Consider the following 26,876-nt stretch of genomic DNA (forward strand, 5'->3'; position numbering starts at 1 on the left):
AACACCAATTACTAAAAACCTGAGAAAGTTTTGCCAAATTACTTTACCTAGGAGCTACAGCTCAAATCAGTGAGTTTTCCTTTTTTACCTCAAGAGTGCGTGACTAGTTTGTGTCCCCACTGAGCACTGCGACCCCTAGGCCCCAGGGGTCCCAATCTGCCTCACTGCCAGTACTTGTAGCTTCATGTGAGGACATAACAGGTGCACATACAGGCTCACCATGAAGCTAATAAAGCTTAAGCCCCAGGGTCCTTCTCTTGCCCCAGCCCCTGGGGGTGCTGGGATTTGCTGGGGATTTTAAGGCCTTCTAGGGAGAAAGGGTAATCCAGTCTTCAACCAGGAAGCATGTGCGTGTGTGTGTGTGTGTGTGTGTGTACGTGTAAGAAATTCCAATGATTGCCAAAAGAGATCTCAGAAGAAAGGGGCCTAAATTTCTAAGTCTATCATTTACTGGAATTTTAAAAGTCTGGTTTTCTCCCCTTCATACAAGGAAAACTGGTCTATCCTTATTCTGTAAAAAGCTCAAAACATGCCACGGTCTATGGTGGTCCAGATAATGCAAACGGTGCCTCCTTTTAGAACAATTTCTAAAGGAGCATGCGAGTACCTTCCAAGGCGTGTGGTCCCCCCTCGCACTGGGTGAGAGTTACACAAAAATTGACATTCAGAAATGTGTGTTCAAAAAAACATTTTACCAACTCAGAAATGTGTGTTCAAAAAAACATTTTACCAACTCAAAATAGTATGAATTTCTAGATTCCATGGCCTAATTAATTTTTTCATTATTACATATACCAAATAGGGAAAAAAAGAGGGCTGCCCCTCCCTCCAGCATCAAGGAGGGCTCCTTGTGGAGGAGGGCTGCATGGCCCCAAGGACACCTCCCCCCTGGTGCCAGAACCTCCTCTCGCCCCGGAGTGGCACCTTCCACTGGTACCAGGGTGACGCTATGCCCGCAGACAATTCATCAGATGGCATCGAAGCTGGTGGAGAGTTCTTCATCAGACTGCATTGGGTGCATTTGTCTGTGGGCCCCCGGGGACCTCCGCAGGATTGTGCCCTGTGTGATAAGGTGCGCGTAGCCCTCCTGGTGGGAGAAGGCATAGCTGGAGCGCCGGGCACGTGGTGCTGTGACGATCTCCTCAGTTGGGATCTCCATCACTTCCTCTTCCTTCTCCTCCACCTCCTCCTCCTGCAGAGAAAAGGGGCAATCAAGGGGCACCAGGCTCCTACACTGTGTTGATTGTTCTTGGGTCAGCTGCTCCCGGTAGGTGTCATTCATAAAATTCTTGGCCACTTTTATTGGCCAGGCTCTTCCCTCCCCAAGTTGACCCAACGAGAGCCGCCCCTGGGACTTGACTCTGGATCAGCTGCCAGGTGCCATAAATGTTCCCTCTTACGGGACAGGTTACCCATGGGGCAGCCATGCCCCCGGCCTGTGTGGCAGAACACGACAGGTCTGTGGCCATATCTTGGTCCACTATCCCAGTCAATTCTGCAGCCCATGGCAGCTGCAGCGGGTCCTTCCAGGTTTCTGCTACCTGAGCCAATGAGTCTCCCCCCTACCTTTTTTCACTGTGGTAAAATAGACACAACATGTACCTGTTTTGAATCATTTTCAAGTGTACGGCTCAGTGACATGGAGCACATTCATTCACACTGTTACACAACCATCACCTCCATCCACTTCCAGAACTTCACCTTCCCAAACTGACGCTGTCCCCAATTAAACACCAACTCCCCCAGCCCCTGGCTCCTACCCTCTACTTTGTTTCTATGCATCTGACTCCTCTAGGGGCCTCCTCCTACGACTAGAATCACACACTACTGTCCTTTTGTGACTGGCTTATGCCACTAAGCATGACGTCCTCCAGGTTCATCCACACTGTAGGTAGGAGCATCAGTATTTCCTCCTTTTTAAAGGCTGAGTAAATGCCACTGTGCGGATGAACCGCATACCGTGTTTATCCACTCACCTACTGATGGACACACTCGGGGGTGTTTCTACGGTCCCCCTTTTGCCCAAACCTTTTCCAGGTCATTTCTGTCATCTCAGCCCCCAAGTCCTCGACAGCTCATGGAGGTGGTCTGATGACATCAGTGCTGGAACCAGGCCAGCTGCCCAGGAAGCACGGTTTCCTCCCTAGGTCCTGGGGCCCATTATTTGCCACCCCCCGCCCTGCCTCAAGGGCACAGGGTGTGTGTCTGGGTCTCCTCTCCCCTAGCCCCCGCTCCACAGCTCCTTGGAGTCCTCACTTCCAGCAATATGCACTGGGGGCCCAACCGCCCTCACCTTGGGACGGAGCTGCTTGAGGGCTTGGTAAATGACACGGAAGGCCAGCACAGGCAGGGTGTTTACTGACACATTCAGCAGGACCACCAGCAGGATGGAGGGGTGGGACATCACGTTTCGGTCAACATCTGGAGGCCACAGGGCAGGGTCACAGCTGGGCCCCAGCCGGGCCCAGGGTGAAGCCTCCCCAGAGCCTGTTCTGTGCCCCTTCTTCCCAACACCCCAGCCCTTCCTCACCCTGCACCCCCAGGGTGCCTCTGGGCAAACCCCCTAGAGACACAGGGCCCACCCATCTCTGGGCCTGGCTGCCCTATCCCCTGCTGAGGGGCTCACATAGAAAAGGGAAGGTCTTGGGGGACAATGTGAAGAGCCAGAAGCTCTGGCTGGCCCAAGTTATGACCACATAGAAGCAAAGGCTGAAGAAAATGGACAGCACAGACAAGACGGTCCAGTACTTGATGATGAGGATGACCTGAATGGGAAAAAGGAAGGTTAAGCCAGGTGCGGCCAGACCCCAGGCGAGGCCACGGGGAGCAGGCTGGAGGATGGCACCTGCTGAGGCCTCTCAGGCAGGGTCACCAGGTGATGGAACCTCCATGACCTGTGCCCTCGGTCCTGGTTGGGGGGTGGGCAGCAGCCCTGCCTACCTCCATGGTGACGGACAGCAGGCCCGACAGGGCCATGACTGTGGCAAAAGACTGGTAGTCACTGAGGGGCCCAATAGCGTCGTGGCTGATCCACAGGGTCATGAAGAAGTTGACCAGGGAGGTGGTCGTGCCATGGGCAATGGCTTGGAAGAAGACCCAGTAGTTGAAGAACTCATCCTTCTGGCCAGCGATGTACAGCTGGGGCAGCTCCAGGCTCTGCTCATCGCTCACATCCTGGGGAGGGGGCGGGTGGGGGATTCCAGGGTTGGTTTCACAGCCACATGCATGCTTGGCGTGACTGAACCATGCACATGAGAACAATGAGACAGCGAACTTAGTTACTGGCATGTTGCCACCATTTAAAAACTTTAAAAAAAAAAAAAAGGAATACAAAGTCCCATCCCTCAGGTCACACCAGGCATGCCTCAAATCCCCATCATTAGCCACATGTGGCAGGCTGGTGGCTCCCGCCTGGACAGCACAGGCCTAAGACACTTCCTCCACCCTAAACGTTCCACGGGACTGCCCTCGTCTGGATCGCATAGCCAGACCCCACTCAGGGAGGCAGCGGGTGAACAGCAGACAACAGTGGTCCCCTCCCCACTGTCGTACAGATGAACAGACGGTGGCACTGAGATTTGGGGACGGTAGCTGAGCAAGAGGGCTTTACCCACTATCAGGCTGGGCTCTGTGGGAACAGTTACATGGTAGTGGTCTCCCAGCCCCGCCTCCACCCCACCCCACCCCACCCCATCGAAGGCCCCCAGGGAAGAAGGTGGGGTGGAGACAGGAGCATCTACAGGGAAGGAGGGGCAAGTCCTTGGCCTGCTCACCTGCTCGAAGAGCCCGATGTACAGAACCGGGAGGGTGGTGTACAGCAGGTTGAACAGTGCCAGGAACCAGCCTTCATACAGTGGCTAGGGAGGCAAACGGGTGGGCGAACGTGGTTAGTGGTGAGCCGTCAGATGCCAAATGGCCAGGAATGGAAATGCTCTTTACCTGAGGAGGCCCACCCAAGCTAGCTCAGCACCTGCGGAGAAGTCCCAGTGAGTTAGAAAATTCCGTTATAATCAAAGATTGGGTTAAGCAAGTCTGGAAGATGAAAGGCAGAAAGAGATAAGAAGCAGGGTCCCATTATTTTAAAACAGCACCTTTGAGTGTTTATTTTAATTGGAGGGCTGCAAACAAAGAGCTACAGGAGGAAAAACGGCTACAGAGTGTGCTTTGGGCTCATTTTAGACTTAGGGCGTCACTGGTGGATACAAGAGCTGGAGCAGACTCCCACCCGACAATGTGCCCAACTAACTGCCCTCCTGATGCACAAATCCAGTCCAGTTAAATGACATGGGGGCGGGTGTTCGGTTCCAAAAACCATTTTATGAGCATTCTGTGAGTGGGCAAATCAGCACCAAACACTGATTTTGCAAGAATCAAGTTTCTCACTGCTCGAGGAGAGTCATGAATGAGCACCTGGGAAAAGCTGAGTTGAGCCCTGTCCTGTGGGGCTGGCATCAGAGGTGTCAGAGGTATCAGAGGTCCTCGTAGCTTTTTAATGTACGCAAGACAGACGGATGGATGGACACAGAAACAGAAACAGACGTGGAGATGTGTCTCTCTCCACGCACTAACGCGAGTACATTTCTAGTTCTGCCTGCTGAGACGGCAGCAGCACCCCAGGAGCAGTGAGCACACCCCGAGCACTTAGCTCTTGGGGTCGAACCCTGCCCTTCTCTGATGACAAGAACCGGAGTTCCGGAGTTCCTTCTGGGAGTGGCTGGTTCTAGCCTTGGGGCAAGGGAAGAACAAAATGAGCTTGGAACTTCCTGCAACGCCAGAAAATGAAGATTGTTCTCAGGGAAAAAGTAGGCGCACGTCGGAAGGACAAACTGGGAGCACCTGGAGCAGTGAAATACACAATCAAAAATACCCAGGAGTCCTTATTCATACAAATAAGTAATTTCATAAATAAATGAGAGATGAGGACTGGCCGGTTCTTCCTACAGAAGAATTCCAGCTCCCAAACGTAGGGAGATGGAATGCTGTCCTCACTAAGACTGGGAAGGAGACACGGGTGCCAGCCCTCACCATCCCCGGGAGTTCTAGCAGAGAAGTCCGGTAAAGAGGTTATAAAACGTGTCCAAATTGGCAAGGACGTAAGGGGAAACACTGTGTTCACTTGCAGATGACATGCAGAAAATCCCAAAGGATTCGCCAGAAATCTCCCAGAGCCAATAAAAAGAATCAGCAAATTTGCAGGGCACAGATCAACACACACACACAAATCTGTATTTCTACACACCAGCAATGAGCGATCCCAAAAGGAAATTAAGAAAACAAATTCCATGCACAGCAGCATCTAAAAGAATAAAATATCTAGAAACAAAAATAAATAAATAAATAAATAAATAAATAAATAAATAAATAAATAAAACAATATATACTTATCAAGGGTGCCTCCATAAAGCTCCCTCTCAAATGCCCAGGTATCAGTGACAGGGAACTTGCTCCCTATCAGGGCCATCTATCTGCAGATGATGTCCTTACACGCACGGGAAATCATCACCCTATGAGTCTTCTAAGGCGCCAGGAGGCCCATCTACTCTTTACTATTATACTGTACAGAATGTCTTGAGCTCAGGGTCACAGCCCCCGCTGAAGTTTTACCTTCTCTGGGGTTCAGGCTTGCCCTCTCTCCCCTAGAAGGACCTACCCTTTGGAGCATCTGCGGCCCTGCCCTGGCTTCAGAGCTCAAATCTACCAAATACCTCTGAAAATGTTGGGCACAGAGCTGAGAAGGAACCATCCCCTCCCTTTGCCCAAACTCTATGCAGCCATAGGAAAGGCTGTGTGGCCCTGTGACCTCAGGCAAGCCTTGGCCCAGGAGGACTCCAGAGTGTGAGTGGGCAGTGCCCCCGTCCTCGTGGAGGCCAGGGGAAGGGCACAGTACCCTCACCAGCAAGCATCCCCAAACGGCTGCCCCTGCAGCGCACCTGGGCAGTGAAGCCGCTGTAGAAAGCGAACCAGATCTGAACCATCATGATGGCCAGCGTCTTGTAGATGAAGTAGCGCAGGAACTTGCAGACTCGCATGTAGGACCAGCGGCCGTGCACGAACAGCAGCCGCCTCAGGAAGCAGAACTGGGCCAGCATGTAGTCGCTGTTCTGCACCGCCTGCATGCCCTCCTGGCCTGCCAGCCCTACGCCGATGTCCGCAGCTGCAGGGGCACAGGCAGCGTGTTGGTACGGGGCCACTACCAGCCTGCCAGAGGCCTTCACCCAGAGCCGGTGCCCGCTGCTCACTCTTAATCATGTTGACGTCATTGGCGCCATCCCCAATGGCCAGGGTCACCACGTTATAGTACTTCTTGACCAGCCTCACAATCAAGGCCTTCTGCTTGGGTGTCACCCGGCAGCAGATGACTGCTTGGCACTTCGAGGCCAGTTCCACGAAGGCCCGTTCGCGCCACACCTCGGGGCCCCTTAAGGGGATGGAGTTCCTCGGCTTCATCCGTGTTGCACTCTTCACCAGCTGGTCCTGTCCGGCGAGGGGGCGGGCAAAGGGAGCACGTCACTCTGGCTGCACCCCTCTCCTCTGTGAACGCCCCCACTGGCCGCTCCTGCCTCCAGTTCCAAACCCCAGGCTGGACTTGACCACATGGACCATAGTCCCTCTGAGAACCTCCTGGCATGGCATTCGCTTTGGCTTTTCTGAAAGTCCACCCCCACCCGCAGTCAACTGCTTCTCCGAGCCCCGTCCCACGTGCCAGGGGCCCCTCAGTCGGGCCCGAGCCCACACTGACCAGGAACTCGCCGGTAACGACCATGGCGGCCATCCTGATGTGCGGCAGGTTGCTGTAGGTCTCCCGGCAGGCTTCCATGAGCGGGCTGCAGGGACCCAGCGGGGGCTCAGCCATGGCCAGGCACACGTTTCCTCCCCCTCCTCCCCTGCAGGTATCCCCCACCCCGGGAGTCCAGCCAGGTGGAGGCTGAGGACACTCTGCAGACCCCCAGGGCCGTACCTGGGCAGCCATGTGCGTTCACCATCCCCCAACCCTCACCCTGCCCCCACCCAGCTCGTCTGCCCCAACTCCTGACTCCTTACCCTCCTTACCGTATGTCCTCCTCATCCAGAATGCGCATGTCCTCTGAGAGCAGTTGGCAGGCAAAGCCGATATTCACTGCGGTCTCTGCAAAACAGCCCAGCTCAGCCCCCTGCCCAGAGACCAGGCCCACCCACCTCGTCCCATCCCTTGGCTATGGCGATTGGCTCAGAAGAGGCCTATGAGAGCCAGCCCTGAGACTTGGGCGGCAGCTCCGAGCAAAAGGGTCTGCGCTCCGGCTGGCTGGGGCCGTCGCCAAGGGATCAGTACTCCTGTCACGCTAGGACCCACGGGCACTTTTAGGAACCCGCAAAACTGATTTACCAGTAATTTTAAAACCAGAATAAAAATGTGAGTATGTATTCCAGCCTGGACATTTGACTTTATACCAACACAGCTATAAAATGTCATTTTAAATATTGTGTATGTGCCTCCCACCCACATGAGTGCTAATGTGGACTCTGTTGGCCCCTATGCCCGGCGGGGCCCAAAGAACCCACGGTGGAGGCCGGGAGAGTCAGTGCCCCAGGGCCACAGGACCCAAGGCTCCATGCCAGCATTGTATATATAAGTGCCTCCAGCAGGCACCCTTGAGGGCTCCGAACTCAGCTGAGCCCATCTCACACACAAGGGTGACAAGGGTCCCAACTCATGGTGTTGTCACAAGAGCCAAACACTCTGAAAGCACTCGGCACAGTGCCACTGGCCTCAGGGAGGCGCCTGGGGGACACTGGCAGGTCTGATCATCTCCTTTCGCCCTTCCCCAGGACAAGGTAGGGGCTCCAGCTGAGCCCAGACCAGCGGGACAGTCTGATGGTGGCAATCAGGACATATATGAGTTCTCTCCCACCCATCACTGACCAGCCTGGGACCTACCTTGCTTGTCCCCCGTGAGCACCCACACTTTGATGTTCCCTTTCTTGAAGCACTGGATGGTTTCAAGGACGCCGTTCTGGAGCTTGTCTTCAATGGCTGTGACTCCCAGCAGCTGGAGGCAGGGTGGTGCGGAGAGACAGAGGACAGGTTGAGCAGGGATCCAGCTAACCCTGGTAGGAGTGGGGGAGCCAGGGTCCCGCGGCAGGCTGGAGCAGGGTGCTGGAGCCCCCCAAGCCTCCTGTGCGTCGCCCACCTGGAGGTTCTGCTCCATCTCCTCGTACACCTGGTGCAGGGCCTGGGCCCGGTTCTGAAGGAGGATGGTGGCCTCCTCGTGCCGGTGGCGCCACTCCTCGTAAATGTCTTCGTCCACCTTTTTGTAGGCCAGGCACAGCGTGCGCAGCGTCTCCTCGGCAAAGGACTGGGGCCAGCCGGGCGGGAGGTGCCACCCTGTCACCACGCTGCATCCCAGGGCACTTCTCCTGCCACCACTTCCCTCAGTGCCTCCTCCCTCTGCCTGGGCTCCTGGCAGAGCAGGGCACTCTGAGAAGTCCTGAGCGGGGAGCCCAGGGCTGTCTGTGCACCACACATGCCCCCTGACACCTATGTTGGGCGAGGCTGGGGACCCAGCGAGACCCTTGGGGAACCCCAAAGGGTCAGGGCTGGGCCATAGAGGAGGAACCTGGCACAGCATGTCAGCCCATGTTGGGGTCAGGCAGGAAAGTCTCACTGGAAATGGCGGAGCCCTGAGGACCAAATGATCCAGAGTGACACAGTGGAAGAAGGCATCCATGCAGAGGGAACAGTATGTGCTCAGGTCCTGGGACCTGAGCATGGGGAAAACTGCAAGCCAGAAACTGGGGTCTTGGGGAATGCCCTAAGGAGCAAGGAGAGCCAGTCGAGGAGGCCAGCAGGAGACACAAAGACGCAGCCTCGAAAGCTTGCTGAGCAGTTTGGGCTTCACCCACAGAGACACAAGGTTTGGGTCCATGTCAGAATCCAGGCCCAGTTGGGAGAGGTTGGCGGGAGGGTGGGCTGGTGTCCAGGCCAAATCCTAACAACAGAGGGTCCCTTGTGTCACTTGGAAAAAAAGTGCCCCCTTTGTGTGGGTGTAGCACAGAGCTCAGCTCCTCCTTGCCCTTGTGTGTAAGGGTAAAAGCACAGCCTGGCCAGCTCCCTCTTCCTCCACCCTCCCTCTTTCTACCTCTTCTATCCTTCCTCCCTCTACCCCTCAACCCTTCCACCCTCCCTTCCCACAGGAACTCACACTTAAAGCCTCTTCCGTGGCCATTTGCATGGCCTGCTCTTTGTTATACAAGTCTTTCTTACGCAACCGATCAAAAATAACAGTGTCTGCGCCTTTGGTATAGAGGTAGATGTAGCCCTCGGGGTTTCGGACTGTGGAGGGAGAATCCTGGCTCACCATAAGCGCTTCCTTGCATGCCCACCCCCATCCTGGGCCGAGGGTGCTCACCCAGTACTGACATCCGCTTCCGGTTGCTGTTGAAGTCCATCATGGCCAGGACCTTGTACACCCGCTCCTCCCCCAGCTCCATCACGGTGATGCTGTCTTGCGTGCGTGCCAGGAACACGTAGCCAAAATTCCGGGCTGCTGTGACCAGCGCCTCCTCATCAGGGGAAGCTGCCTGATAAAACAGCTGGTCTGGCAAGGGAGGGGACCATGGGAGCAGGACAGGAGAGGGGTACATTTGCTGAGAACCTGCTGTCTCTTTTGGGGACCCCCCGCACCCATCTTCCATGCCCAGGGAAGGAAGTGAACACAGTGGGTGTTTACCAGATATTGACAAGACAATGGTCTCTTGGGCCAGTACAACCTCCAAGCCGAATAAAAGAAGGTGGGCACTGGGGTCCTGTCTAGATGACCCTCCCTCTCCCAGCTCAGTAACAGATCTCAAGCCCCAGGCCTGAGCACCCCCTAAGCTGAATGACGGGAGCCCTGGGCTCGGACTGGACGACCTCTAAGGCCAGAGCACAGACTCAGAAGCCTCAGGGCTTCGGCAGCCGGCGAAGCACTCACTGTCTTTCTCCTCCACCATCACTGTGTGGCACACGGCCAGCAGGCGCCAGAACTCCTGCACCACCCTGTCCTTGTTTTCACGTACAGTACTCAGGAGCCTCATGTTTTGGAAGAGCAGCTTCCCGTCGGCAAATTTGTTCCAGAGGTAGGCGTTCTCCTTATGTAGCTCGTCCTCCTCATCCGGGTCGTAGACGATGCCGTCGATGCAGCACTTCTTGAAGGTCATGATGTTCTGTGTGAGCGTGCCCGTCTTGTCCGAGAAGATGTACTCCACCTGGCCCAGCTGGACATTGAGGCTGGTGCTGCGGGCTTTGGCAGGCATGTCCTGGGGCTCATAGTACATCTCATTGTCCCAGTCAATGAAGATGCTGTTCCCCAGGTAGATGAATTCAGCTCTGCGAACACAAGCTGGGTCACGCCCCGGCCCAGAGCCCACCGGGGCTCCTGCTTCTCTCAGGCTAAGTGGTGGGTAGGGAGGAGGCCCCAGGACTCACATGATGAACATGGCCATGGGCATCATGACGCTGAGCAGGATGAGGAAGCTCAGGAACATGAAGAAAGACTTGCTGATCACACTGTACGTGTGCTTTTCAGGAATGTAGTAGTGCTTGACCTTGAATTTTGTCACATCGCTCCAGAAGCCCAAGGTCAGCGCCATAGAGATTAGCGCCACAAACACGAAGATCTGCTCAACAAGCGCAAGATGGTGGAGGGACCCAGAGCAGCACCGAGACACCACAGCGTAAAAGACAAACGGGAGATGGGAAGCACCCCCCTCCAAGCTCTGCCATCAGGGTGGTGGCGGGGAGCTGGAAGGGGGTGGCTGGCAGTCCCAGGGGACGGGGACCTGTAGGGGTTTTGCTGAGTTTTGTAGCTGCTATTTTAAAATGCATTAAATGACTTCTATTTAAAAAGACAGTTGGCTAGGCAGAAGTTAAGATTATTAAATAAATGTCCATGGAGTGCAGGTAAACATTTTATTATCTCCTGTGGGTTTGGAAAAGTGTCAGGATCAAGACTTTTTAAAACTATCAGGACTGTAAGATTCTCTGGCCCACAGACCTCCATCTGTAGGGTCAGGCTCACGCATGTGCAGAGGAGGGAAACCGAGGACTGAAAAATGACAGTTGGGGCCTCTGTCTGTGGGGAGGCCCCCTCTGCCTCCCCCCTCCTGTGCCCCCCACACACCCAAGAGCAGGGGCTCTGGGCGGCTCACCAGGACCACCAGCCTGTTCATCAACTGGTCCATCTTGGTTCTCTTCAGATAGATCTTGCCGCAGTTCCTCATGATCTTTGTGTCAACACCTGCAAGGTTTGCGTCCATCCATCCATCCATTCACCCACCTCTCCCATCCTCCATTCCTTTGTCACTGCAACCCTCTACCCGTCCATCCACCTACCCGTCCAGCCACCACCCATCCATCTACATAAAAGAGTACTGGCTCACTAGGTTCATTTCCACAGTTTTAGAACCTCAAGACACATCGAAGCCATGCTGGGAGTCCCACATCTTGTGGCAGCAGACATGTGACAGCCAAGCCCTGGCCTTGTGACTTCTTGTCAACAACTTTAGGGTTGTTACCTACCCCCATAGAAACAGCTCATGCTGCCGAGGCCCCAGAGCAGCCGTACCAGCATAGATGACCATCCCGTAGCAGGTGTTTGTGTTTCGGATCTTGCAGCCACGTAGGAGGATGTTGCCACTGTCCAGAGAGTATTTCTTGCCCTCCCACTCCAGGCGCCCCATAAAGTAGTGCATCCGGCTATTGGGTTCCTCGCACACCACCTTGCCTACGGACAACAGGACAATCAGGGAGCCAAGACCTGCAGCTGGGTCGGGCCACCCCTCTACAATGCTGGGTGGGGCAGGGTATGGGGAACATTCCTTGTCACCCTCAGGCCCCAGCCACCCTCACACTGCCCCAAAATTGCCCTACAGGCACCTCCATCTTACTGCCCTACAGCCTCCTCTCCTGAATGCTTCAAAAGCTTGCTCTGTTGGCCCCAGGACCTTTGTGCATGCTGCTCCCAGTGGCAGGACTCGTCTCCTCAGGAACACCCCCTCTTCTGATCCTCCAGTCAGATCAGGTCTCCCCCACCAAGCCTCCTTCCTCCTGATTACCATCCTGGGAGGTCACCGGGCATCGATGCCTGCCGATGGTGTCTTAAATGCCTGTGAGTTCCATGAGAGGAGGCACCAGCCTTGCCTCTGTCATGCTAGGGACACTGGGACTCAGCCCAGAACCGGGGGCACACTCCTGGCCTCCGTGTCAGTGAGGCTTTCCTCAGATGTAATGAAAACAAATGCAGCCACAGCCTTTGAATGCCAGGAGCCAGAGGGCTGTGGTTTGAGAGAAAGATTCTGTTCCAGCACCAGTTAGAGTAACTTGTCTTCGCAATAAGACAGGAAAAAATAAAAGACGTATCCCCCTGCTGGGCCTCTGGCAAAGAGGAGTTGTAACTCATAGGTGTAAAATATCTCACTTTTCAGGTAGAAAATAAGAATATACCACCACAGATGGGTCAATTCCCTGTCTCTGTGCATGCAACAGGCTGTCTTTTTGATCAAGCAATTAAAAATATTTGATTTAATGTAATCAATGTTTTAAAAATAAAATGCAATGCCTAGTAAAATGGTGTGGCATGTTTTTTAACAATAACGCAAAATGCCTGACCGTTACATGGATTCAAATGACATGAAACAGGCCTGGGATAAGCTGGCCCATTAACAGTTATCTCGACCCCCAGCACCCCCCAGCAGGCCCCATCACCACCCCTCAAAGCCCAGTGAGAGGGGGAACATTCATGCCCACTATACGGAGGGGCAGATGAACTGCCGCCTCTCACCTTGGAAGGATGCCATGCTCATCACATTGTTTAGCTCGTGATGTGTGACCATGGGGGCCTGCCTGTACTTCAAGTTGGTCTCCCTGATGATGAGAAGGGGATCGAGATAAGAGGTGGGGACAGGCAGCACCCAGGCAAGGCACCCCCAGCCCCTTTTCAGAGTCTAGCTGCCAATTAGGAGGCTGAGGCTCGGAGAGAGAGAAGGCCTTGCCCAAGGTCACACAGGACAGTTTCACAATGGCTGAGGCCAGACCTCAGGCCTCCTCACTTTCCGCAGCCACACCTGGAGCGCGGTAGGGCCTCCAGAAATGTTGGTCCAAAGAAGGTGGGTCCCTTCACCTAATTTAATGTTATTACCCCTGCCAGCATGCAGGTACCCCACAAATGCTCCCAGAATGAATGACCTAAACATCCCAGTGGGCTTCAGGAGACACACTTTGTGGCTGTTGGGGAATGGTGAAGGCCTTGCTGGCTCCCGGGCCCCCAAGCCCCTGCTGATGGCCAGCACCTCACCCGTCTATGTCAGCCGTCTCCACATAGCACAAGCTGCTTGGCTCCGTGCTGGCCAGCAAGAGCACATCGGCCTGGGTGGGGAGGGTTGGGGTAGGAGGAAGGAAACAGCAATGCAGGGGGGACAGGGGGAAGGAAGACAAGCAGGAAGGCAGCCCACCCCAAGAAGCAGAGTTCTGGGCCAGGCTGACACCAGCTCACCGGGACAATGTTGTCATCATGCAGGCGAATCAGGTCCCCCACACGCAGGTCCTCCCATTTTTTACACAGAAAACTAGTGGGGGAAGGTAGCAGGTGTGGGAAAGGGCCCCAACCAGGCCCATCTTTGAACCCCTGGCCCCCCGTGCCACCCCCAAGCTAGAAGAACAGAGGAAGGCGGGGCCTGCAGATGCCCCTGGTGCTTTGCTCCCCTGCCTGTCTTCGGGGGATGATGATGGGGGTGTCAGCCTGTACAGGAAGTCCAGCCTCCCCTAACCTCGCCCTCTCCTCCCAGTTCTGTATCCAAGTCCCTTCAGACCTTCCCTGCCTTCCCTTTCAGCTGAACCTTCCGGCCTGCAGGTGTTACCAATCATGTCCTCAGCCTCTGTCCCCATCACAGGGCCCAATCCCTAGGCCTGGTAGACAGCAAGTATCCAATAAATCCTGGCTGGGTCTCAGATATCAGCCTCAACCAGGATGTCCAGGCAGCTTGGAAGTTTCCAGGCACTCTGCTGGGCACCCCACCTGACATGACCATACACACACACACACACACACACACAACTGTGCTAGAGTCCCCTTCCTCAGCTGAATTCCCCCACGCATTGCCAGAGGCCTCACCTCTCCCCCACCAGTATCTGGCAGGGCCTGTTGTTGACGATCCTGTCACTCCTATGCCGCCCCTGAGTCAACAGGAATGGGTCAGAAGGGCGGCCCCCCTGCCATGACCCCCATCCCGTCCCCACACCACCATGAGGAGGGCCCAGGTGCAGAGCATGGTTCCAGCTCACACTAGCACATTTTGTCCAGGGATCCTGGCAGGGCAAGGGGGTAGGCTACTGGGACCATGGCTATGGACAGCAAGTACCAAAGGGCCATGGGGTACCGGTACCTGTCCCTGTCCCTTGCGACAGCAAGACAAGGACCCCACCCTATATCCAATCTCCTCCCCGGCTGTCCCTCGACCCCACTTACAATGTCATCCACCAAGTCTCGGATGGCCCGGATGACGAGGAGGCAGACGAGTGGGGCGAAGAGGGTGAACCAGGGCATCGTGGAGATGTCAGAGAAGACGCCCTGACAACAGGGTGTGTCACACCGACCCACCGTGCCCCCATATTTTCCCCAACCGTCTCCCCCTGCCCGCTCACCCAGCCTCCCAACCTGGCATCCTGTGTCCCACCTGCCAGTACCCCCTGGGCCTAGAGCCAGCCACTCCCCACCCAAAACTCCTCCCTAGAAAACTTGTCTCCTTTGTGTGCCCAGGCCCCAGGCCACATCCACCAGGAACGCCAACCTTGCTCCCTCCCTGGAGCCTTGGCTTTACTGCTCCCCACCTGGTAACCCTATTTCCCCAGCTACCCTTCAGGCCTGAGCTCCAAGTGAACACCAGACCAGCCTGGGTCGGGGGTGGGTCCCCTTCCCATCCCTGGGCCCCACTATGTGGTTTAATGACAGTGGGTATCAGGGCCACTGCTGGATCCCCAGTGTCCAGCATAGGCCCTGCTCACAGTATATTCATGGGATTGATAGAGGCAGGGGGTCAGACCAGACACTGGGTGGGGATTGCTCTGTAAACTGTCCACCCAATGAGAGAGGGAGCTGCCTGGGATGGACATCTGCTCCTCTGGCAGAGCCACTCAGGTGCTGCGAAGTGGCCTGCAGGTCCCAAGTACCTGCTCTCAACCCTTCTTTCCTCCTCACCCTCTGGGATTAACATGGTGGGCTTGGGCCAAGGGGGTTCATGTGACCAAGGCTGTCTATCCTGGGGAAGGGCTGTGACCCCTCAGAGCTGGGGGAGTCACTCATTAACTTCACCATTGAACATATATTGAGTACCTCCTATATGCCAGGCCCTGGGCTAGGCAGTGGGGATGAAGCTATGGGGATGTTCCCAGTGTGGGAGGAGACAGACACTGACCCTCCCACCTCCCCCACCCACCCAACCAATCAACCAACAGTGCAGACACACTTAAACTCTCTGCGTGTCTTATAGAAGCATGTGTCAAAGGTGGTCAGGGAGGGCTTCCTGGAGGGGGCAATTTGAGCAGGTAGAAGGATTGGTTATGTGTACAGGTGCTGACCCCTGCCCTACCTGGAGAATGATGATAAAAAGGAAGTAGAGGTTGGACACTCGGTGGAACTGCTCATACAGGTTGAAGGGTAGGAAGGAGAAGAAGTTGTACTTGGCCGTGCAGATCTTGTTGCCCTGGGATGAGAGCCAGCGTTGGCATGCTGCCCAGGCCAGGGCCCTACCCTGGCCTTGCCCTGCCCTTTGGCCATAATCAGCAATAATTGAGCATCCAGTGCACGCAAAGCCTCAAGCCAGGGCTACTGAGCACCAGCTGAATGTGAAGCCCTCAGGCCAGCAATTCCTGTGTGCCAGCTGCATGTGCAGCCTTAAGCCAGCATTACTGGAACAGTACCAGATGCAAAGACTCATTGAACAGGTCTGTGGCCCCACTATTTCCCAGTGAGTCACACAAGCAAGGGGATTTTCGGGAAAGCCTAATAGACCCATTGTACTTTGAAGGTTTAGTATTAACTCATTTTACCATGAACTGGGGTGGGGATTGGCAAGGAAACACAGGACAAATTCCAGCACCAAACTGGCAATTTGTTCACAATAAAATTAGGGGAAGGGGGAGGCCGGGTGGGAGGAGGCAGGGGAGGGTTGTGGGGCTGGGGCCACCCACCTTGTACTTCTTCCTTCGCCAAAACAGGAAAATCTGCTCCTTGAACTGGTTGTTGTAGGTCCTGTCGTTGGCCTTTACCTCCCAGCTGAACGCTGAAGTCAGCAAGAGCGGGGCCTCGGAGAGGGCACAAAACCACCTAGTGATCCCCTAGAGCAGGGCTCATGGGCGCCCCGGGGAACCCAGACGCTGGGGAATACCTGCTTCTTGGCCAGGGCTGTGGGGGCCGGTAAACGACCACCACCCTGGGCCACTCCCTAGGCTCAGAGGCCAGGCCCCGGGAGGCCGGCTCACACCCATTCCTTCTCCAGAGGGGATAAAACCGCGGCTGCTCGCCCAGCCTGGGCAGCCCGCCTACTCCAGGTCTGCAGCTCCCAGTTCTTGAGTCTAGCATTGTTGTGGGCTTCGGAACTATTTGTAACCCAAGGAGAACCCCATGCTGGATCTGTCCAATGGGTTTGGAGGGGGCGGGTCTTCCCCATCAGCCACACACCACTGCGATGCCCCTTGGCTTCCTTCACAGACCCCACAAACAGCCCCAGCACATGCACCTGAGGCGTCCTTCTGGAAGTCCTCCCCATAGCCCAGGCTGCCCGCATCGCTGGAGCTGTTGGGGAGAGGGGCCCACGGTCACACCAGTGGCCCAGCCCTTGCGAGACACTGTCCATAAAGTCTGCCCTCCCCAAAATGTCACCTTCCACTTCCCTCAGTTTCCCCTTCCCTGGGCTTTGAACGCCCAGCCCCTGGCTCTGTGTCCTACCCTCGGTATGGGGACCTCCGCCGGACCCCCAGAATGAGGGACTTGAACCTCCAGTGAGGCTGCGCACCCCCAGGGCCATCCTCCGACCAGGCTGCCATCGCCTCCCAGGTCTCCATGCTGCCCCTCCTGCCCCAATTCCCACCTGCGACACAATACACCCCAGGTAGGGGCTCCGTCAGTGTTTGTTGAATGACTGCACGGGCCCCTGGGTTGCATGCTATATCGCAAGCCGCTCGGAGAGGTCCGAGCGTGGCCTCCAGGCAGTTACAACTGTGATGGAGGCCAACTCCAGCCTTTCCACTGCCTTGTTCATGGTCACTCCTTCAATGCCAGGAATTTGTCTCACCAGAGTGCCCCACCCCTCCCAGCACCTCTCCAAGCCCTCGCCAGGCTGTTCCCTACGCCCAGGAGCACCCTTCCCGCGTGCTTGGCGAGCGTCTCCCCACCTTTCTGATCTCCGCTCATGGCTCTCAGCCGAGCTCAGCTTGAACAGGCACCTCTTCCGGGCTCCCCTTCTACCTGGGGTGCCCTCCATTCCAGGCCTCATCACCCTCTCTCCTCTGGGCTTCTGTCCCTGTGTGGGTGGCCTGCCCAACCGGAAACCTCCTAGGTGCCCAGGACAGCGGACTTAGTGGACCCGTTACAGACGTTTTAGCCGTTAAGCTGCGGCCCCAGGTCCTGAAACCCGGGGCGCAGGCGCGGGGCAGGGCCTTGCAGGGCGGGCCCTGTGGGCGGGGCCAGGGCAGAGGCCGAGCCTGGGAAGGTGTCTGGAGTGGTACAGGCGTACAGGTCGCTGCAGTAGGTCAGTGGGCAAGATCTTGCACAGTGGGGCGGGACAGAAGGGATCTTAATTTGCACCAGGGTATTAAAGGGCCCGTCTTTTAGGGTCAGGACCTTGTAAAGCTGGGCCTAAGTAAGGTAGGTTGGGCGGGGTCAGTATGGGAATAAGGGCGGAGGAGGGATGCACCTGTGTGTAATATACAGGTACCTGAGTTTGAGTCTGAGCTGCCTGGGTTTTCACACCTCCTATGCGCAGGCGCATTGTTGGGCGTGGGGCTCGAAGAGGCCGTTCAAGCCACGGAGCGGTCCCAATGCCAGGAGGAAACCCACAGGGCTCTGTCCTGATGTGGACCCCCTCAGCGGTCCTCCGGGGTGCTTGGTGGGGGACTTCCTGAAGGAGATGATGGGGGTGGGAGACGATGGTGAGGCTGGGGCAGTTTCCCTTTGGAGATGGGGAACTAGACCCAGGGCGGGAGGATGTGTGGAAGGGACTACTAAAGTTAGGGTCCACTTGAGATAGTTGGGGCTCAAGGGTAGGGACAGACTTGGGAGGCAAAGGGAAGGTGATTAAGCTCTGTGTTCCATATTTTCACTTTTAGGACCACCCTGAAGTGAAGAAATTAAGAAGGCAGTAAACTCTAGAGACCTTTCCCCTAGCCCTGGGGTTCCTCCCTCAGGCCCAGTCCTGACCAAATAGGTGGGGATGCCTGTGTCCAACTCTCTGCCCTAGTGTCTTCTCCTCACCCGGGGCTGCCCCCGCCCTGAGGCGCCAGCCCCACTGGTGAGTGGGTGTTGGGTGAGTGACTGAATGAGCAAGGAGTGGCGATTTCACCTTCCCCATCAGAGCAACCTGTCAATCACACTTCTTTGGAAGCCGGTCTATCTGTCCTGCTTGGCCTCTGCAGGTGCCAAGTCATCCTCTCATTATTCCTGTTCATTCACCCAAGAGGTGTGCATCCAGCCCTACCTAAAGGGTTAAGGAGAAAGACCCTGGGGGCGGGGCTTCCGGGGAGACTTTGCTGGGCGCAGCTGTGAGGGAGGGGCTCAGGGAACCTGAATTCCTCTCTGGGATAGTCGTGGAGGAGCTTCTGAGCAGTGAGAAATGGGTTTCAGCCTCCCCGAGCCAGCAGGCTGGCCAGGCTGAAGGGGTGCCGACACTACACCAGAGCGGGCGTCTGTGAAGCCACCCTGGCAACCACTTATTTAGAAGCCTCTTGCTTACAGAAGAAGAGGGCGAAGTAACTGGTTCCAAGAACTGCCTCAGAGGAATGTGAGAGTGACAGGGGCCTGGTGGACCCAGCCCTGTCCCCCTCCAGGGTCCCCCAGGCCCGGGGAGGCAACCTGATGCAGCCCTGACCAAGAGGCCCCGTGGGAGGGCTGCCATGTCCTCTGCTGGGGACCCTGCAAAAGCCAGAATGACAGGGTGGCAAGGGGCCTTTTCCTGGCAACCTTCCTCCCAGCACCTCTGTGCTCCCAATATCAGCACCTGGGGACCCCCCAGAATCTCCTGTCCCACATGGTTTTTTTCTGGCTTCACTTGTTACTCTGCATGAATTAAAAGCCTGAACAGCCCTGACCCTCCCAACCGTCAACAGCCAGAACCACACACAAACGCGCTGGGGCTCAGGGCGCTGGGCACCGACATTTCCGGGGATCGGAAAAGTGGAGCACAATGGGCCGTGGCCACATTGCCCTTTCCATGGGAGCTTTTCAGACGTTCACCCCTCATAGGACTTGGCTGCTGGCTCCCAACAAGGGAGCGGAAGCAGGCTGGGGGCAGCCTGGGACCCAGCGCTGACTTCCCTGCTCCCCCACTGGGGCTGTCCTGGCCACAGGGACAATGACCATGACAGTGTGTGCAGACACACTTGGCACCAACAACAACACCATTGGGCCCTACAACATCCAAATCCACACACTCATTCTGTCTCTGCATGGGGGTGGAGGAGAGGGGGTCGGGGCACCATGTGGGGGCAGGGGATGCTGTGGGCCTGCACAAGCAGCTCCCAGGTGAGGGCAGGGCTCCAATGTCCAGTGGAAGATGAAGGTCTAGAGAAGATGGATGGAGGTGATGGTTGTGTAACAATGTGAATGAATGTGCTCCATGTCACTGAGTCGTACACTTGAAAATGATTCAAAACAGGTACATGTTGTGTCTATTTTACCACAGTGAAAAAAGGTAGGGGGGAGACTCATTGGCTCAGGTAGCAGAAACCTGGAAGGACCCGCTGCAGCTGCCATGGGCTGCAGAATTGACTGGGATAGTGGACCAAGATATGGCCACAGGCCTGTCGTGTTCTGCCACACAGGCCGGGGGCATGGCTGCCCCATGGGTAACCTGTCCCGTAAGAGGGAACATTTATGGCACCTGGCAGCTGATCCAGAGTCAAGTCCCAGGGAAGGACTATGATCGGCTGGTCAAAGTCTAGTCTCAGGGAGGACTCCCCTAGCCTCCTACCCAATCACCTCTCTCTGTCCTTGTCTCCTCCTGCTGCCCCTGACTCTGCAGTCACACTAGTCTCTCCTGAGAATCACCTGATTCTCAAAAAGCCCTCACCGGAACTACATTAGAGTCAATGATGAAAGGGCCATCTGTGGAGACTGAATTAACTGTCAGTCTGGGTATGGTCCAGACTCAAGCTGAGACCCAATTTCAATAAAGCAACACGAGTCCAAACGCAGCACACATTGAACTCCCGCTGACCTGATCTTTCACTGGAGGATCTATTCGCTCCGGGGAGATGGCCGTAGGAAAAGGAGGCCTCTCTGGGGACACGGCACTTCCTTCGGTTGGCAGCTCTCTCTGCCTCTGAGCCATCCGAGCGCTGGCAGAGGGACGTTTGGCAGAGAAGGAAATGTCTGGGTCGTTAGCAAGGAACATTAAGAAAAATCCTGAAGACAGAGTGCAGAGAGGCAAGTTTTGTTTCGAGGTATTCTGGGGTTGCTTTTGCTTTCTGCCGAAGTCAAAATGCTTAAATATAACTCTCTGCTCCACTAGGTTTTAAAAGATACATAGTGGGAGAAAACATAGAATATATGTGTATTTGACGTAAAAGGCTTCCCTGAATGCTGTTACTTGTATTAAATCTGCTCTTCATTTACCAAGATTTCAAAGGGGCCTGGCATTCTTAGCAACTTTTGAAGCTGATTAGTGCTAATGACATTCCATCATAATAGTGTGATTAACGTGGCCTTGACAGACACCCTCTTTTTTTCTATTTTATTTTATTTTGCCTTTAATTTTTCCACAAATATATTGCTGTTCGCATAAGAAAAATAGTAATCCTATAACTTCAACAACAGGAACCATATCAGAGCAAACCAGGGAGTACATGGCAAGTACCATCTCAGCAGAAGATTCTGTGACTGCAAAATTTTCTGTCTGGAAAATGTTCTGTCTGAAAGATTGAAGGGGCGATGACACAATTCACGGCCCCTCTGTTTGGAAAACAAGAGCAATGCTGCCATCTAGTGTTTATGAGCTGTAAGACCAGGGCTGATAGTTTCCTTCCTGAGCTTGTATTCTAAATGACCTGAATCACGCTGAGGAGACACCTGGGCTACAGACGCGGGGAAAGGGTCAGCCTCAATTTACTGCCCAACCTTAGGGTTATCTCACGGAGTGTTTACGTTTGTGAGAAAGGCCCAAGTATGCAATGAGTGCGTACTGCTGACGTTACAATAACTAGTGATTTCCATAATCACTTTGTGTTTGATTGAGACTTCCTGCCAAGTGAAGACAGATACTCACTAAAAAAGAGAGAGAGAATTTAAGGAAATGCTGGCAGAAGCTGTGATATTAGCACTCATTTTAGAGCCGGGGAATGGCAGACATCCCTAGGATGCCCATGGCTCTAAGGGTAAATTAATACAAAAAAGCCCACCGTTGCTGACGATGAGTATTCCTCAACTCGTGGGAGCTGGCTCCCAACTCGACCCCCTGGTGGGGGCGGGGGGCGGTCAAGTAACCCAAGTGCCAAAGGAATAGCGCTTGCTGTGGGAGGGGCCTCGCGCAGAGCTTGGCCACGCCTTCCAGACCCTCCCACAGCAGCCCTTGCCGCAGGACTCCAGAACTCACCGGGAGGCACTGCAAGTTTTCATCCGCGATAACTGTCAGCGGTCAGAGGTAAAGCCAGGTTATCGTGTAAGTGAGGCAGTAAGGCTGTACTGTCTAAGGAAACTCAGCCGTATCTGTTTCACCCATTTTAAATATTTCTAGAGACACCTACAGAAAACTATTATGATTCAGGGAGAAAGTTTTGTCTGCATTTATTTTCTCTAGCTCTGGTTTTATTGAGCTATACATCTACAGTGGGTGTCAGACGTCTCTAAGTGTCCCTGAAGTTAAACTTCGGAACCAGAACTGTGCTCCACCACTGCCTCCAAAATCCACCTAAGTCCCCATATCAGGCTATACTGACCTTAAAAATATACAGAGAGAAATTTCCACTCTAACTTAGACAGCTATATACAAATGATGAATGAGAATTAGGCATGGAAAAGAAACAGCAACTTTCTCTACAGTGAGGAAAGTTTTATGTTTTCTTAATATTTTACTCATTCGATCAAATTGAGCACGTATACATCATAATTCTTGTCTCATAGACATTTTTCTTCCTTGAGGTCAGATGTGCCTTCTACAATCAGAATTCAATAATTGAATAGAACTCTTACATTCTAAGTCAGTAACATTTGAAAGATGACCTTCACCAATTGCTCACAAAAATTCAACAAGGGAATCCCTCCTGATTGTTTAGTGAGGTGCAGACGACTCTATCAAAAGAACTACAGTGTCTCTGACCGAAAGGTATAGAAAATACATATCTAGGCAGAAAGATGTGATCTGGTATCCAATCCAATGCCACCCTTCGTGAATCATCAAGAAGCAGGGTGGTTACTATTTAACAACTTGGCGTCTGGAGACAAACTGCCTGGGTACAAAATTCACTTCTGCCACTTACCGATGATCAACGTTTAATCTTGCTGTGACTCAGTTTCCTCCTCTGTTGTCTTTGTCAGTCCAGGCTGCCCCAACAGAGAACTGTAGACCAGGCGGCTTCTAAAGAGCGGATGTGTCTCCCTCACAACCCTGGAGGCTGGAAGTCCGAGGGCAGGGTCTGAGCATGGCTGGGCTCTGGAGCAAGCCCTCTTCCAGTCTGCAGGCCGCTGCCTTCTCCTGTATCCTCCCGCAGTGGGGAGCAGAAAGAGGAAGCACGGACTCTCATGACTCTTATGAGGGCACAAATCCCATTCGTGACAGCTCCATCTTCATGATCTCCTCTCATTCTGAGAGCCTCCCAAAAGACTTAAGTTCCTGACATGGACCTACGAATTCTGAGGGACACGTTCAGGTCATAACACCTGTGTAAGGAAACAATGGAAGTGCCTGCCTCATATGTGGAAAAAAGTAATTCATTCTCATAGTTCATGAAAATTAGTCCCTGATGCATAGTCAGCCTCTCTATATGTTACCTAGTACATTGCTTCAATTTTTAAAAATAAATGCCTGACACAAAGAATGCTCTTCATAAAATGTTAACAGGCATTATTAAGAAGAGCTTTATTGGTTAACAAAATATAAACAGTTACAATGATAACGTGTTTTCACGGAAAACGAGCACAAGCACAGGAAACTCCCAAGGACAACATGAGTTAAAAACAACTGCGGTCCTGGGCCAGAGGAACAAGATGCTGCAGACCTCTGCCGCTCTACCGACCAAGCCTTGAAAGAGGCGTCTTTGTCTCAACCAAAGGAATAGGTCCAAGTAGCTTATTCAAATGCACTCATTGGTTTTAAGCTGCAGTGCATACAGAACAAGCTCAGATGTACAATTCTAACACCACTTCGATGAATGAAAACAGTTAAAATTTTAAATATGCCATCTTAGTTTTTTAGTGTTTATTTTACATCTCCATCATCAGCTGTATTGTTATTATATACTCTGTAGTCTCTTTCTTTTACTTTCTTCCATCCTTAATTCTATGAGTAACCACATAGTAAAGCAATGCTAACTGCCAGTCAAAATTCGATGACTCTCTGGTCATTCTGATGACATGAAGCCCATTTTATGGTATACACCTGAGAAAAGGCCCCGTAGGAAAATATTCTAGGTAGCTGCATGTTGATATTCACTTCATTTTATTTATTTATTTTTTAAAATGCAAATGGGGTCTTTTAAAAAATATTTTATTTAGTTTTAGAGACAGGAAGGGAGGGAGAAAGTGAGACAGAAACATCAATGTGTGGTTGCCTCTCATGTGGCCCCCCACTAGGGACCTGGCCCGCAACCCAGGCATGTGCCCTGACTGGGAATCGAATGCTTTGGTTCAAAGCCTGCACTCAATCCACTGAGCTATGCCATCCAGGGCGATATTGACTTCATTTTAATAACTGTTCTTTCTAATCTTTTCTAGATATTGTTCTTGCTGCATGTAAAAGTTTTGTACCCATTTTCTTTGCTTGAGAAGCCTAAATATATTACTCCATTTTTATGTCATAAGGTATTGTAATTTTTAAATCTTTTTATGTATCACATAAACTTTTTACCTAGATGCTCAAAGGAATTTTTGGCTTTTTCTTTAAGGTCTGCTAATTCTATTAACTTAAGTCTTGGTATTGGTTTTTCCGTATGCTCATTTACTATGTTGTCTCAGATCCCTTTTTTCCTTTATTTTTTGTGTGACTGGTTTTCTCCTCCTAATGCATATATTTTTTGTTTGTTCTCTTCTTTAGGGACCACCTTTCTTGAGAACTTAGATCTTCTTTGCCTAATTCCAATACTGCATGTTTTAACATGGACATTCAGGAAGATCTGCAATTATGCTGCCGATGCCACTATGCTCTTGCCAGTTTCTTCCAGATTTTTTTTAACAGTGTTAATTCATTTTGTCCCTCCAAACCCTGTTTGGTTTTCCCATTTACTTTTACTTCATCTCAGCGTCTGTGCAAAGTTTAAATGATGTTTGACAGGGTTTGCTCTTAGGCAGTTTAGTAACACACTGAATTCTGCCTCAGTGTGTGAGAGCTCAGGTTTTTTCTCCTGTTAAACAGTGCTATGTTTTTCTTCATTTCTAGTGTGGATCTACTGAAGTATGTGCCAGTCCTCAAACAGCATCAGCGTGGCCATTATTGTACATGGGAATTCTCTGTACTTCTCTGTATTATCTTTACACTATTTTGGATTCAATCGTTTATATTAGAAGAGGTCTGAGAATTAGTGAGCTTTCAACCAAGATGGAGATGTTGGCAGTTACGCTTCACTTCCTCATAAAACCAAAAGGAGGATAACAACCAATTTAAAAACAAAAAGCAACCAGAAATGCCAGAAAATTGAACTGTATGGAAGTCTGATGAGCAAGGAATTAAAGAAACATTCATCCAGAAAGGTAGAAGGGGCAGAGACGGGAAGCCAGAGCAGCGAGGACTCGTGGTAAGGTGGCAGCTGGTAGACTGGGTGCTCCCACATTTGTGTGTGGAAAAGCCAGGAGGAACAACTGGGGAACGAGGCAGACCATGCAACCCAGGGTTTCAGTGTGGGGAAAAACTAAAGCCTCAAAACCTCTGGCTATAAAAACCTGTGGGGGTTGCAGTGGAAGGGGAAACTCCCAGTCTCACAAGAGAGCCCATTGAAGGGGCCCATGGGATCCTAGACTGTACACAAGCCCACCGACCTGGGAATCAGTACCAGGGCAACAACTGAAGGGGCACAATCTGCTGGGGGGAAATGAGGGAAGTGACTGAAAGTGGGGTGAGAGCCAAGCAAGCAGCATTGTTCCCTCTCAGACCCCTCCCCCCCCAGACAGTGCCACAACACAGCGAAGTGGGCTGCTCTGCCCTGATGAATACCTAAGACTCTGCCCCTTAGAACATAACAGACCTGCCCAGACAAAGAAATATGGCCCAAATGAATGAACGGATCAAAACTCCAGAAAAAGAACCAAGCAATGAGGAGATGGCTAACCTACCAGATGCAGAGTTCAAAACACTGGTAATCAGGATGCTCACAGAAATGATTAAGTATGGTCACAAAATAGAGGAAGAAGTGAAGGCTATGCAAAGTGAAATAAAGCAAAATATACAGGGAACCAACAGTGAAGGGAAGAAAACCAGGATTCAATGATTTGTAACAGAAGGAAGAAATACATATTCAACTGGAACAGAATGAAGAAAGAATTTTTAAAAATGAGGAGAGGTTTAGGAACCTCTGGGATGACTTTAAATGCTCCAACATTGGAATCACAGGGGTGCCAGAAGGAGAAGAGAAAGAGCAAGAAATTGAAAACCTATGTGAAAAAATAATGAAGGAAAACTTCCCCAGTATGGTGAAAGAACTAGACATGCAAGTCCAGGAAGCTCAGAGAGTCCCAAAGACATTGGATCCAAGGAGAAACACATCAAGACACATCATAATTAAGTTACCCAGAATTAAAGAAAAGGAGAGAATCTTAAACGCAGCAAGAGAAAAGGAGGCAGTTACCTACAAAGGAGTTCCCATAAGACTATTAGCTGATTTCTCAAAAGAAACCTTTTCCAGCCCCTACAGGCAAGAAGGGGCTGGAAAGAAGTATTCAAAGCAATGAAAAGCAAGGTCCTACAGCCTAGATTACTCTATCTAGCAGAGCTATCATTTAGAATGGAAGGGCAGATGAAGGGCTTCCCAGATAAGGTAGAGTTAAAGGAGTTCATCATCACCAAGTCCTTACTACATGAAATGTTAAAGGAACTTATCTAAGAAAAACAAGATCAAAACTATAAACAATAAAATGTCAACAAACTCACAACTATCAACAGCTGAACCTAAAACAAACAAAGTAAGCAAACAACTAGAACAGGAACAGATTCACAGAAATGGAGATCACATGGAGGGTTATCAGCAGGGAGGGGGAGGGCGAGAATGGGGAAAAGGTACAGGGAATAGGAAGCATAAATGGTAGGTACAAAATAGACAGGGGATGTTCAGAAGAGTGTAGGAATAGAGAAGCCAAAAAACTTACATGCACAACCCATGAACATGCACTAACAGGGGGTAGGCAATGCGGGAGGGAGGGGTTGTACAGGGCGAAGGAGGAGAAAGGGGAGGAAAACATGGGACAACTGTAATAGCACAATCAATAAAATACACTTTAAAAAGGAAAAAA

General features: G+C 52.6%; 1 protein-coding gene across 1 annotated transcript; it reads right to left on the reverse strand.

The window, feature by feature from the left end:
• Window positions 1-967: 967 nt before the first annotated feature.
• LOC114503383 (phospholipid-transporting ATPase IK-like) lies at window positions 968-17,056 on the reverse strand. The gene is made up of 26 exons (XM_036034457.1): window positions 16,959-17,056; window positions 16,750-16,805; window positions 16,202-16,293; window positions 15,601-15,714; window positions 14,481-14,582; window positions 14,127-14,188; window positions 13,509-13,581; window positions 13,311-13,381; window positions 12,798-12,880; window positions 11,583-11,741; window positions 11,167-11,255; window positions 10,445-10,635; window positions 9,951-10,345; window positions 9,387-9,575; window positions 9,180-9,310; window positions 8,169-8,333; window positions 7,916-8,027; window positions 7,051-7,126; window positions 6,740-6,884; window positions 6,240-6,474; window positions 5,931-6,154; window positions 3,774-3,857; window positions 2,941-3,174; window positions 2,627-2,765; window positions 2,294-2,421; window positions 968-1,174 (listed from the first exon to the last, which is right to left on the reverse strand). The coding sequence occupies exons 1-26, from the start codon at window positions 17,054-17,056 to the stop codon at window positions 968-970; spliced, it is 3,654 nt and encodes a 1,217-aa protein (XP_035890350.1).
• Between the last annotated feature and the right edge of the window lie 9,820 nt (window positions 17,057-26,876).

The sequence above is a fragment of the Phyllostomus discolor genome, chromosome 8 (genome assembly GCF_004126475.2).
Source record: "Phyllostomus discolor isolate MPI-MPIP mPhyDis1 chromosome 8, mPhyDis1.pri.v3, whole genome shotgun sequence".
Classification (NCBI taxonomy): domain Eukaryota; kingdom Metazoa; phylum Chordata; class Mammalia; order Chiroptera; family Phyllostomidae; genus Phyllostomus; species Phyllostomus discolor.

Coding starts and splice junctions, on each gene's coding strand:
- LOC114503383 (XM_036034457.1), bottom strand. CDS start 17,056: ATGGCAGCCTGGTCGGAGGATGGCCCTGGGGGTGCGCAGCCTCACTGG. Junction 10,346..10,444: donor CCCATGGCCATGTTCATCAT/GTGAGTCCTGGG, acceptor TTGTGTTCGCAG/AGCTGAATTCATCTACCTGG. Junction 2,422..2,626: donor CAAGACCTTCCCTTTTCTAT/GTGAGCCCCTCA, acceptor TGTGGCCTCCAG/ATGTTGACCGAAACGTGATG.